Genomic DNA, 13,913 nt, shown 5'->3' with positions numbered 1-13,913 from the left:
CTCTCTGGCCTCAATTTTGTCGCCTGTAAAAAGGAAGAATAAAAGCCAAGACTCAAGGTTTGCCGTGAAGCTGAAATGTGTAATACTCACAAGTGCTTACTAGACATTCTCTTCTTTCCTCCCAATCCAATGGCGGAGTCATCAAACGACCCGTCAAACAACGCGATAACCCCAGGAAACCAGAAGGACTGAGACCGTGGCGACGCGGGCGATACAGTTGTGGCCGATGCACCGAGTGTCGAAAGGGTCATGGAGCGACAAGCGATCGCTCAGCTTCGCAAAACCGTTCCCCACGTACGAGATGGGAGACCCGGCCCCAGCAGAAGCAGCTGACGCCCGACGATCACCCTGGCAACACAGCCTTCCGGTCTGCTCTGCCCTGCCCCACTTCCAGTTCCAGGTCTTGCGTCATCGCTGGGCGATCGGTTGCGCGTTTCCGGGAGGGACAGTGCTGGGGGTGCGATTCCGGGTGGAGGGAGGTGGCGCGAGGCGGAAGGCCGGGGTCGCGCGTCGTGGGGCCTGATCTCGGCGGCGTCCCAGTCCGCGTCCAGGGCTCGGCGCAGCCATGGAGAGCGGAGGGCGGCCCTCGCTGGGCCAGTTCATCCTCTTGGGCACCAGCTCTGTCGTCACCGCTGTCCTGTACTCCTTGTACCGGCAGAAGGCCCAGGTCGCCCGAGAGCTCAAGGTCAGTGCTAGCGCCCGCCTGACCTCAGCCGGTCATCCTGCCCGGGGTAATGGTGAGCCCCCGATTCGCCGTGGGCCGTTCCACCCTCGGAAAAGATCCAAGAGAAGGAAACAGGCTCTGGGAGGGTGTCGCCCGGCCGGTAGACGGAGGAACTAGGAACAGAATTCCGGTCTCGTGATAACTGCTTTACTGCCCCCTTTCTCCTAAGTCCCTCTCATTACTTAGAATGAATCTTGACTTAATTATTTTATTCGACAAATATTTATTGAACACCTGCTGTGCTCCAGGCACTGAGGGTATCGCGTGGGTGGAACAGACAGAAGTCCCTGACCTCATGGAGATTCCATTCTAGTCCAACCAGACAGTAAACAAGTCAATCAGATGGTGTGACACATGGGGTTAAATACTACAGAGTAATGCAAGGAAGAGAGGAAATGGAGTGCTGGACAAAGGGTGACATTTAAATAGAGTGACATTTAAATAGGGTGACATTTGAGCAGAGCCCAGGAAGACTTGAGGGGGGCAGTGCAGGTGCCTGGGGAAGAGTAATTCAGAGAGAGGGAACCGCAAATACAGAAGCCCTAGATTTACCCGCTACATAACCACTCAGCTCCTTGCTTCTAAAAGACTTCCTTTTTATATTAATAGCCCTTTAGAAAATGTCACTCAGTTTCCTGAGCTGCACTTTACAACTTACACAGCACGTTTCCATCTTGGTTTTAGTTTTTCTTCACAATAATTTCTTGGGGTAGTTAAAATGACGCCTCCGGATTGCAGATCAAGAAATCAAGACTTGGGCTTCCCTGGTGGCGCAGTGGTTGAGAATCTGCCTGCCAATGCAGGGGACAAGGGTTCAAGCCCTGGTCTGGGAAGATCCCACATGCCGCGGAGCAACTAGGCCTGTGAGCCACAATTGCTGAGCCTGCGCGTCTGGAGCCTGTGCTCTGCAACAGGAGAGGCTGCGATAGTGAGAGGCCCGCGCACCGTGATGAAGAGTGGCCCCCACTTGCCGCCACTAGAGAAAGCCCTTGCACAGAAAGGAAGACCCAACACAGCCATAAATAAATTAATTAATTAATTAATTAATTTAAAAAAAAAAAAAAAGAAATCAAGACTCCCAGGAAAGGTCTATACAGCTAGTCAGTTTAAGTTGGAACTTAAATTTAGGTCTTTTGATTCCAAGTATAGGATTTTTTTCTTGTTGACCACATTGCTCAGTTGTGAATGTGTGAGCAGCTCATGAGAGATGGACCTCGTTAGGTCAGAGACAGGATCTTATTTACCCTTCTTTCTTTCTAGGTTCTAACCCAATGCTTAACAAAGAGTAGATGCTCAGTAAATATTTGTGGATTTGTTTTGGCTGCAATTTCATAATACAACAGTTAGGGCTTAATTTGACATTTATTTGAAAGACGGATTCCTAAACCTAACTTCATTATCATCAGATTGTTTACGTTAAGAGCTTAGAAACAAATGTGTGAAATCCCTGCCATGAAGGGAGTTTTGGAATCTGCCTGGAATGCACCTAGTTACCAAGGAATTGAATTTGTGGTGTGAATGACATCCTGGTGAGATTCCAGCTGCCTTCTTGTTTGCTTAATTAAATAAGTTACTCCTGAAGTGGCTGTGATTGTAACTGATACTTTACTTTCTGACTCCGGATCAGAAATCACATTGGCATCAAGTTGGCGGGAGGTGGGATCCTCTGAAGCAGTGACCCATCTTTGGGTGACCTTAAAAGCTTTGCTGATTAGTTCCTAAATGAGGATGAAAGAAATAGCCCCTGCTTGGAAAAACAGTTGGGACTCCTCATATTTTAGGTTCTATTTTCTTGATCAGATTATAAAACTTCCAGAGTAGGGCTTGTGTCTTATCCTTTTGCATCTCTCATAGTGATGGGAATGCATATTTATCACATGCCTACTATGTGCCAGCCCTTGGTCTGGATTCTTTCACACTTAAGTTTCATTTAATCCACATGAAAATCCTGTGAGATTGTTTCCCCCACCTTTTACAGGTTTTGAAACTGAGACTCAGATAAATTAAGTTGCCCAAAGTCACAGTAGATGCATTGACGCTTGATTCAATCCCAGGTCTTTCTGACTGAATTCCCCCTCCCTTGCTTTTTAAAAAAATGTAACCAACTATCCTATGGTGGATACTTTACTAGCTGTGTGACTTTGGGCAAATTACTTCACTTCTCTGAGCCTCAGTTTCCTTATCTGTAATTGGGGATAATAATGTCTGCCGTATAGGGATGGTATGAGCATTAAATGGGGTTATGCATTTAAAGTGCTTAGCAGAGTGCCTGGAATGTAGTATATCTAAGTGCTTATTTATTCGCTAATTTATTCATCAAATATGTATTTAGTGCCTGCTATGTGTCAGGCGCTCTCTCGGCACTAGGGGGACAGCAGTGAACAAGACCAATGAGGTCCTAGCCCTCCTAAGTTCAATAGTCCAGTGGAGGGAGAGACAGATAATAAAGGAGTGAATAAACTGAGGGTTAGTTGTTGTTATTACCATTGTTTTTATTATCTTCCCAGTGTACATGGTTAATAAATTTTTATTGACCTTGCTCCTGTTTTTTACTGTGTAGCAGCAGCTTAAACTTAGAGTGACCTTATAGAGGTTACTCATCTGGCGTCCTTAAGATTTGTTGATGGAAATACCTGAAAGCAGGAACTGTCCTTCGTTCATCCCTGAATCCCTAGCGCCCAGCACAGTGCCTGGCTCAGGAAATGTTCAGTGGTTTTATTAATTTTGTCTTACTTTTGATGCAGCAGTACCAGGCTTGGTTGGTTCCCAAGCACGGCAGGTTGGAAACTGAATTGGAAGGGATGGAGAACTGGGGATTGTGAGAGGAGGGTAGCAGCAGAGGTAACTGTGCTCGCCTGATTATGAGAGGGAAGAGAGGCAAACTGAAAAGTAGAAGAATAGTGTTTGGCACCAGTTCCCGAAGCCTTGCCCTGTAATGCAAAGGCAGCCCTTTATTATAATGTCTCATGCAGAGCATGAACTGACAAGGGCCCGGTAATGATAATACCTACCATGGCCCGAGCCCCTGCCATGTATTGGTCACTACTTGAGGCGCGTTTACGCATAAGCCCTTTGGCTGCATGGTGCTGTGCTGTCAGGAAGAGATCAAATTGCATTCAGATCTGTGGTATACAAATTGATTAGTATCTTTTATATTTTTGTCTTAAAAAGTTAAAATGAAAAGGAGTGAATGTTTGGTTAACTGGAGGAAGATTGTAAGTGGCACCCCCATTCTGCAGATGGCAGAGATGAGGCGCTGCCCCAAGCCTGTTTATATGGTAAAAGTTCTGGGACACAGCTTCAGAATCGGATTCTCCGTAGTCTCCTTCCTGCCTGATGTCCTTAGTCTCTCAACGTGAAAAACGTAAATAGTCTTTTTTTCTCTTTTCACTTGTTTGAGCATATCAGTATTCAGCAGTCAATTCAATCTGTTGTTTCCATTTAGGGAGCTAAAAGAATCCACTTGGGTGAAGACTTAAAGAGTATTCTTTCAGAAGCTCCAGGAAAATGTGTGCCTTATGCTGTTATCGAAGGTATGTTTATTTATTGGTAAAGTGAAAAATAACTCCCTCTTCTAAAAGTTTGGTAAAGATCTTCTTGGCTGACATTGAGGGCCTTTTGTAGCCTTGGGGCAGTGGTTCAGACCTTGGACTTTGGGGTCAGAAAGACCTGTGTTACTGCTGTGTGATCTTGGCGAAATTATGCAGCCTTTTCAAACCGCCATTGCTCCATCTCTAAAATATATGTTACAGGGTTGCTGTAAAACTGAAATGATGTGATCCGTGTAAACTGCTTAGCAGAGCGCCCCAAAGCATAACTTACGGTGATAATGTTTTCATCATGTTGATTAATTAAACTCACTCAAACTAAAAACAAAATTTAAATTACTTTAAAGGAAAGGGCGGAACAGTTCTTCAGAAATAAAATAATTTGTTTCCGTTCAGGAGCCGTTCGGTCTGTTAAAGAAACGCTTAACAGCCAGTTTGTAGAAAATTGCAAGGGGGTGATCCAGCGGCTGACGCTTCAGGAGCACAAGATGGTGTGGAACCGGACAACTCACCTCTGGTGCGTAGCCTTGCTCCACGGGCCCAGGCCGCACGGGCGGTCGGTTCAGATGTCGGTGTCCCGGCCCTGTTTCCACGTCTTCAAGCTTTTCCCGAGACAGGGCGGAGACCGGCCTCTCAGCGCTGCTGATATTCTTGTGCGCGGTCTGAGCGCCTCTTCCACTGCCGTCACCTAGGCATCCTGTCCAAATGCAGATTCCTGGGCTCCGTTCCAGACCTGCTGAGCCAGAATTTCCAGGATAGGGGACCTGGAGTCTGTGGATGTGCACACTAAGGTTTGAGAAACACTGATTTATGGCATGGATTCATGATTTCAGTACCTGTTAAGATAATTTCATGCTATTACATGGAGTTCCATTTTTCCAACTGATCCTAGGAGGGTTTTGTTTTGGATTTCTATTTTATTTTAATTTTTATTGTGGTAAGAACACTTAACCTGAGATCTCCCCTTTTAACTAAATTTTAAGTACAACAGTACAGTCCTGTTAACTCCAGGCGCAAGGCTGTACAGGAGACTTTGAACTTACTCGTCTTGTAGAAGTGAAACTTCATACCCGGTGAACAGCAACTCCCCATGTTCTTTCTCCCTCAGCCCCTGGCAACCACTGTTTTACTGTTTCTATGAGTTTGGCTACTTCAGATACCTCATGTAAATGGAATCGTGCTGCAGTACCTGTCCTTCTGTCCGTCTGCCTCAGTTCGCTTTGCTTAATGTCCTCCAGGTTCACGCGTGTTGTCGCATGCGGCAGGATTTCCTTTTTTTTTTTTTTTTAATAAAGGCTGAATAGTATTCCCTTGTTACGTATATACCACATTTTCTTTATTCATTTGTCGATAGACATTTAGGTTGTTTCTGTTTCTTGGCTGTTGTGAATAACCTTGCAGTGAACACGGGAGCACAGATACCTCTTCTAGATCCTGATTTTCGTTCTTTTAGAAGTGGGATTGCTGGGTCGTATGGTAGTTCTATTTTTAATTTTTTTGAGGCATTTATTTAAGATAAAAAAAATCAGTCTGTCTTGCAGGGGCAAAGGGAAATAAACAGTAGAGGTGATCTGTGACAATATTTGTTGCCCACTGAGATCGCCTGAGAACCTAAAAAACTGAGCTTCCCTCTTCTGAGGCTCTGGACAACTGTGATTTCTGTTGTACCCTTCCACTCGCTTCAGACTTCAGACTGTCCTCCTGGCATTGAGGCGCTCTCCACCCCTGCCTGGGTGCGAGGTATCTGCCATCCTTTGTTTTATCTTGAGTTCTCTTGTAGGAACGACTGTTCCAAGATCATTCACCAGAGGACCAACGTGGTGCCCTTTGATCTGGTGCCCCATGAGGATGGCGTGGATGTGGCCGTGCGGGTCCTGAAGCCCCTGGACTCGCTGGAGCTGGGCCTGGAGACGGTGTACGAGAAGTTCCACCCCTCCGTCCAGTCCTTCACGGACGTCATCGGCCACTACATCAGCGGGGAGCGGCCCAAGGGCGTCCAGGAGACCGAGGAGATGCTGAAGGTGGGGGCCACCCTCACGGGGGTGGGCGAACTGGTCCTGGACAGCAACTCCATCCGCCTGCAGCCCCCCAAGCAGGGCATGCAGTACTACCTGAGCAGCCAGGACTTCGACAGCCTGCTGCAGAGGCAGGAGTCCAGCGTCAGGCTCTGGAAGGTCCTGACGCTGGTGTTCGGCTTTGCCACGTGCGCTACCCTCTTCTTCATCCTCCGGAAGCAGTATGTGCAGCGGCGAGAGCGACTGCGCCTCCAGCAGATGGAGGAGGAGTTCCGGGAGCACGAGGCCCAGCTGCTGAGCCGAGCCAACCCCGAGGACCGGGAGAGTCTGAAGAACGCCTGCGTCGTGTGCCTGAGCAGCTTCCGGTCTTGCGTCTTCCTGGAGTGCGGGCACGTGTGTTCCTGCGCCGAGTGCTACCGCGCCTTGCCGGAGCCCAAGAGGTGCCCCATCTGCAGGCAGGCGATCACCCGGGTGATTCCCTTGTACAACAGCTAATGGTCTCGAGGCCCCACAGTGAGACCCCCGCCCCGCTTCAGAGCTGTTTATCTCGAGGCCTTTAGAAGAGCAGTGGTGGGCGGCTGTCATCTCACAGCCCCAGCAGCAGAGGGCGGCTTTTCCAACATGCAGGGGACCTTTTCCGGCACTGAGCACAGCCCCACAGCCCCACCCTGGGGCGGGCGCTGTGCGCCGCGTCCCTTCCCTGGAGCCCCGAGCGCGCGTGGCTGAGGACAGCTCACTGCTCAAGTGCCAAAGTCAGTGGCCTCCAGCTTTTCTGTTCTGGTGTCTTCTCGTCCTTTCTGGTGAGGTGTCGGTTCCTGCGGACTTGAGCCTTGAATGACTCGGCCAGAGGGGAGGCAAAGTTGCCTTGCGGAGCTGCTTCTGAAGAGACTGCCGCAGTCCTCCTCCCCCTTGCTTACAGCCCGGAAAAAAGTTGTCAGGCTGGACGCGTCACTCGAGTCCCTTTCCCTCACCTGCTGGCCTCCTACCTGTGTGCACACATGTGTCAGGACAAAGGGAAGTGAAGTCCTGCATCTGCCCTCTGCCTAACAGGGCAGGACTCCGGTCAGAATGGAGAGAGGTCATTTGCGGGGGGGCACTTGGAACGGTGCCCATTCAGTGATCCCCGTGGCAGTGAGGATGGGGCCGCTTAGCTGCAGCCCTCCTGGGGCCACCATGGACCTAACGAGAGGGCCACCAGAGCACGCATCCGCCCTGACTTGGAACTCCCGAGGCCCGAGAGGGCTAAGGGCTGGCTCTGGTTTTCCCAAAGGAAGCAGTAAGGACACTGTTGCCCCAGCCTCGGGCTTTCTCAGCTTCTCTCCAAGGCTGGCACCGCGGAAAAGTAGCAGCCAGCGTCCTGAGCGCAGAGCCTCTCCAGGCCCCCCTGCCCACCACTGAAAAGTTCACGTGCCGTGGGTGTAATCACACCGTGCTTCTCACAGTCCTCACCCCTCAGCTGTCCCGCTTGAGTTGGTGAGTGTGGAGAAGTGGGGGAGCCTCTCTCAGCACCTCTGAGCGTCCAGGGGCACGTGCATGGCACTTTCCTCTCCCCCTTCCCTGGCTTTGAATATCCATGCCCGATCCTCCTTTGTGCGGGGGAGATGGGGGCGCTCTCAGGGGCCTGGCGCCGGTTCTCTGCGCGTCCAGCATGGACGGCACAAATAAAAGACATTATAGCCACGTGTCAGCGTCTTGCTTTGAACGAGAGTTCAGCGGCTAGGCTGAAGCTGCCCCGGGATGGGATTGAATCCTGTTATGGCGGAATGAGCTGGGGACCTGGAGGCCTCTGTGTGTCCTTCCTTGGCTGCAAGGTGGTGCAGCTTGGTGATTCTGAAGCGCGGGGGGTGCTGGGGGGTGCTGGGGGGTCTCCGGTCAGCCTGAGAGAGGGCCACCCCGGAGACATGCCCGCAGGTCATGCCTGGCCTCGTTGAGTCGTCTTTGAAGACATCTGTGCTGACATCCTGAACACAGGCAGTGGGATTTCACCTGTTGGGAGAATGGGACGGGGGTGTTGGGGACAGCAGGGAGGACACTAACATAGGTACCGGATGCTCTTTCAGACTTTACTTTCGTAGTAAGTCGATCCTCACAAGACCCTGCAGGCTCTCACGGCATCTCATCCTACAGATGAGGAAGCAGGCCCCGAGGGGGGATGTTCACTGGGTCAAGGACACACAGCTAGTAAGGGTGGGGGTGGGGTCCACATTTAAACTCCAGGCTGCTTCAGACCCCTTACCCTCCTGCTCACCAGCGGTGGGCTGACGGGTCCCTCAGTGCTCACGGGAATGCCCCACAAGGTGCTGGTGCCCTACGTCAGTGGATGAGGCCACACTGGAGGAGGAGGAGGCGGACGTGAGAACCCACCTGCCCATGGTGAGTCCTGTCCAGGGAGGCGGTAAGACCCTGGCTTTACACATAGGTGTCAGGGAGCGGGCAGGGTGAGAGGGGGGACTGATGGGGCTGACCCCTGAGCATCTCAAAGCACCTGCCGTTTTCCTGTGTCCTTTCAGCAGACACTTTGAAAGAGGGTCCAGGTTTTAGAGGATGAATGAGCTGCCTGTGTGTGGGGACGCGGGGGGCTTATGTGCTAATCTGTCAGAGTTCAGCCCTTGGCATTAGATTCCATGAGTAGATCTGATCAAGTGATGGAAAAGCAGCAAAGGCAGCCTGCCTTTACCCCGGTCTGACTCAAATCCTGGGCAGACTAATTCTTTGTGGAGTGTTCCTCCAAGTGGAGTTGAGTTACCCGTCGTGGGAGACACAGGAGCAGCACCGTCTCTGCCTCAGGAAGTGGCAGCTGGTTGGGGACACGAACACACACGTACCCGGATTCCAGATCTGAGGTCCACGCTCGGTCCTAGCCTGGCTGGGCTGAGACTGCCCCATGCTCTCCATTGCCCGTGCCAGTTCCCACCTTCCATTTAAAGAGCCTCATCACCAGCAGGGTTGAAGGGGCTTAAACCGATCCGTGGGACTGAGGCTGGGGGTTGGTGGTGATTTGGAGACAAGGAACTGACCGTGGGATTGTTGTGAATTTTGACTCAACCCTTATGCTCAGCCTCTAATCCTAGGCAGACAGCATTAGGCAGGGATTGTCTTGAGTAATTGCTCCTGGTGTTTTGAAATTCTGTGCGAGGCACTTGATAAGCATGAATGCTTGCAGTCCTGCAAAGTGGGTATTGTTCCGCCCATTTTACAAGTGAGAACAGCGAGGTCCAGCAGGGTCACATTTTGCCTACAGCCACGCATAGTCGTGAGCCTGGCGATGTTAGACTCTCCAGGTATCAGGTATGTTTCTAAGATTTAGGGCGAACTAGCAGGGGAGGCTATATTACCCCTTTTTTTAAAAAAATGGGATTTATTTATTTATTTATTTATTTTTGGCTGTGTTGGATCTTCATTTCTGTGCGAGGGCTTTCTCTAGTTGCGGCAAGCGGGGGCCACTCTTCATCGCGGTGCACGGGCCTCTCACTATCGCGGCCTCTCTTGTTGTGGAGCACAGGCTCCAGACGCGCAGGCTCAGTAATTGTGGCTCACGGGCCTAGCTGCTCCGCGGCATGTGGGATCTTCCCAGACCAGGGCTCGAACCTGTGTGCCCTGCATCGGCAGGCAGATTCTCAACCACTGCGCCACCGGGGAAGCCCTATATTACCCCTTTTCACAGCTTATGTGATTTGCTCAAGGCTATCAGGGTCTGACTATAAAGCCCTTTGCCTTTAGTCACATCGAAGCTGAGAGGCTAAGAGGGGAAATTGTTCAAGTGACAACTGAGTATTATAGACACACAGCGTTTTCGAAGCCAGTCAGCACCTTGACAGTCACCAGTCACATCCCCTGGTTTTATAGACCGCAGGTTGAGGCTTATCCTGGTGGAGCAGGAGCCAGAAGGCAGGTCTTTGGAATCCTAATTCATTCAGAATGGTGATGGAAAATTCAAAAAGCAAACAACATGACAAACTAGGCCAATCTCTGACACCCTTTGCAACCCTGGTCCTAGGCTGGGTGTGGACAGATCTGATGCAGATGGTCCCGCAGGGCCTCGCGAATGCTCAGAGGAAGAGGCTGTCAGGTTTGGTATCCTTGCTGGGCATTTATTCATCTCAGAGACATTTTCTAAATGTGTATTCTGTGCCTGGGGATGCAGAAACAAATGTGATGCAGTCCCTTTGGGACAGATGGGTGACTCGACTGTTGGAGTGTTTGTGGTTCACAGAATATCGCAGCTGGGATGGCCTTTGAGATTAGCCTGGTTAGAGCAGATTCCCTGACCATTCAAAATAAAGCAACCAAGGGCAGGGTATCACTGCCGAAGGGGAGCCAAACAGAGAACACCTACCCCACAGATCCTAGAATGATCTATTTAAAACACCAATCTGACCACGTCCCTCTTCTGCTTGAAGTCCTTCCCCAGGCTCCCTGTCCCCTCAGGGTCCAGCCCTGGTTCCTCCAAGGCATATGAAGGCATGTGACCCAGCCCTTGGCCACCTCTCCAAGCCTCTCCATATCCGTCTCTCTCACACTTGTGGCTCCAGCCACACCGAGCCGATGAGCTTCCTTAAACACGTCGCTGCTCCTGCCTCCTAGCCTTTGCTATTGCCGAGTCCTGCCCCTGGCATTCTGGTCCTTTCTTCACCTTGCTAACATCTCCTCACCCTTCAAAACTCAGCTTTAGGTGTCCTCTCCAGAAAACCCTTCCCTGACTTTCCCCAGCCAGGCGGGGTTAGGTGCCCCTCCCCTGAGATTACATAATCCAGTCCTATTCCTGCTCTGAACCCATGTCTTGGGCAGCAACTGTATCTTATTTCTGCTCCAGCACAATTTTTTTAGGTCATCACTCTATACTCCTTAGAGCTAACATTAGGGCTTGCTCTTTGCTAGGTACCGGCGGAAGACTGGACGTGATCAATGTCATTTAATCCTCACTGTGAGCTATGTGTTTGTATTATTCTTACTTTAAAGAAAAAGAAGTCAAGGCCCAGAGAGGTCAAGTTGCTCAAGCACCCAAGAAAGACAGGATTTAAGTCCAGGCAGTCTGACTCCAGAGCCCGAGCTCTTAACCACTGAAAGTACATGGAATGAATGAGAAAACCAGCGAATGAGATAGTGGATGTGGGGCCAGCAATCCTGGGAGGCTGCCTGTGGGAGTTGGTTTTTGGACCAGAGATGAGGGTCATGGCCTGGTTGTAAGGAACAAGGGAAGGGCCTCTCTGAGGGCCTGGATCCAAGATGGATTGTGTAAGAGAAACATCATGTCCAATGACCTGCCCAGAGCTTTGAGGGCTCCACACAGGCAAGTCAGGACAACATCATTGCGTGGTGGTAAATGGTCTGGACTGGGAGCCCAGAGGCTGCCTTTCAGGTCCTGGCTCTGTTGCTGTGTGAACTTAATGGAGTGATGTAACCACTCTGGGCTTCAGTTCTGTCTGTAAAAGGAGCAGATTGGATTAGACGCTCCCCAAGGCTCCACTCAGCTCTGCCATTTTGCATGTCTGTGACACAGCGAGTGGATGAGTATGGAGGGAGGGCAGTTTCGAAGCCCTGAGATGAAGACCCTCTTCAGGCGAGCTGCCTGCCACAGACGCAGACCCACGTTCCCAGAAAGCCAGGGAGATCAGCACATTTTCTCTCTAATTAGATAGTGTTAACTTATCAATTTTGAATGAGCTAAGTTTCCATGTACGATGTCCTGAATCGCTCCCCGGAGTGCTCATTAGTCATTTCTCTTGCAGCTGCTGCCTTATTGTTTTTCAGATGCCAGCCGAGGGACCTGGCATTTCCCTTCCCCGAGAATGGGGCACGTGAGGCCAAGCCAGGGACACTGGCACTGGTCAGAGGGGCTGCCCAGGCCCGGGGGAGGGCCCTCAGCTCTTGACCTTTACCCTGTGTCCCTGCCAGAGCCACTGCCTCACATTAGGTGCCTCAAATCCAGATTCCTCTGGGATTGGGCTATGACCCTGGAGGACCACAGCTGAACTCAACAAGCACTTATTAAGTACCTAGTGCACCAGCACCTTGTGTCTTGAACCTGAAGGGTCTCTAGGCCGGGGAGAGCAGGGTACATATGAAGTCATACTAATATTAACGTCCAAATTGCCATAACTTCATCCCTCCCACCCCCTCATGGTCTTCCCTGGTGTTTAAGGTGCTTCATAGGATGGGGCTTCATTCATGCTTGCAGTAAGTTGGCTCATAGTCTGCATTTCTTCCTGCCCTTCCCCACCCCAGGGCTTGTGATGGGAGCCCTCTAATGCTGCAATCTCTACCATGACCTCCAGGTGGCGCTGTGCTCCTATGGTTGAGGCCGCTGGAGGCCTTGCGGGAGAAACTGAGGTGGCGCTTCCGAGAGCCGGTGCAATTTTCTCTCTCCTGAGGCATGGGGCACAGGCCTGAGAGAAGAGCCTGAGAAGGACCCTGAGCTGCTGATCCCAGGTCCCGCGCACAGGCTGGGAAGGGGAGAAGCAGGAATGTTCTCTCTAGTTCCTTCCTGTCTCTAACCAACACACCAGGAAGCCAGGTGCAGATGTGAAAATTCCGAGAAACCCAGAAAACTCAGGGGAAAAAAATCCCGCATTTCTCTCCCTATAATTTTCCAGGCATTCACATCTTTAAATATACTAACCATGATTTCTTTCAACAAAAAATGAGACATGCATAATGCATCACATGTTCTTAAAATACCCAGATGACTTCACACTGGTAAAGGAGGTTTAAAAAAATTGAATGGCATAGATTTTGATTTTCTCCCCAGAAGCTTTCTCTTAGTGGAGAAATCCTGCTTCTCCCAGCCTGGCCTGCTTCCCTTGCTGTCCTCTCCTCTGCCCTGTCTTTGCCTTCCGCCCTCCCTCCTATGTGTCAAGTTTCTCTGTCCCCTTCTCTGCAAGGAAAGAGAACCGGGAACTGCTTTACTTGGCAGTTCTGCCTCTCATCTGCCGCTGTTTGCCTCTTGTCTTTGAGTGTGCGAAAGTTTCTTCCTCCGCGTGTGGATCTGTCTTCCTCTCTGAGGCTTTTTTAGCTTCTCTCCTTCTGTTGGATTCTGTCTGTGAGTCTGTCTCTCCTCCCATCTTTCTCACCTGCACCTGGCTCCTCCCCTCCCAGATGGGTCTCTCCTCTTCCGGATCCCCTGCTCAGCCCAGGTTCTGGCAGGGCAGGGTGCGGAGGGCTTCTGTGCCCGTGCAGTGGCTGCTCTTCCAGCTTCTACCCTTCCTACTACACAGGAAGTTCCTCTTCTAGGAAGAGAAAGCCCTTCTCTCCACCCCTGCAGGCCCTGGAGGGCTTTGGGCAGTGGGACTCACTGCATGAAGCTGTCCCTTCCTGTTATCCTAGTGACCCAATCAGCATCTCATCTGATCCTCCCAATCTCCCCTTGAGGCTGATCTGGTTACCCCCACTTTACAGCTGAGAGGAATTCTGGCTCAGACAGTGAAGTGACTGCCTGGAGGTCACACAGGTAAGAAGGGGTGGAGCTGGGATTGAACTTCTGATTTACCCGCATCTCACTTGCTGTCACCAGGTCCAGTGGACAGAGCTCTGAGCTGGTTCTTGGGAGACCTGGGGTCTCGGTCCTGGCTCTGTTTCCAATTGGGCAGCTCATCTTTCTCGTTTGGGGTTGACTTCTCCCCACCACGC

General features: G+C 50.9%; 1 protein-coding gene across 1 annotated transcript; it reads left to right on the top strand.

The window, feature by feature from the left end:
- The first annotated feature begins 443 nt into the window (after positions 1-443).
- MUL1 (mitochondrial E3 ubiquitin protein ligase 1) lies at positions 444-7,967 on the top strand. The gene is made up of 4 exons (XM_059915240.1): positions 444-685; positions 4,170-4,257; positions 4,669-4,789; positions 6,053-7,967. The coding sequence occupies exons 1-4, from the start codon at positions 566-568 to the stop codon at positions 6,780-6,782; spliced, it is 1,059 nt and encodes a 352-aa protein (XP_059771223.1). The 5' UTR covers positions 444-565; the 3' UTR covers positions 6,783-7,967.
- The last annotated feature ends 5,946 nt before the right edge of the window (positions 7,968-13,913 follow it).

The sequence above is a fragment of the Balaenoptera ricei genome, chromosome 1 (genome assembly GCF_028023285.1).
Source record: "Balaenoptera ricei isolate mBalRic1 chromosome 1, mBalRic1.hap2, whole genome shotgun sequence".
In the NCBI taxonomy this organism is placed as follows: domain Eukaryota; kingdom Metazoa; phylum Chordata; class Mammalia; order Artiodactyla; family Balaenopteridae; genus Balaenoptera; species Balaenoptera ricei.
Note: the sequence above shows the minus strand (reverse complement) of the source record. Positions and strands in the feature narration are given on the sequence as shown.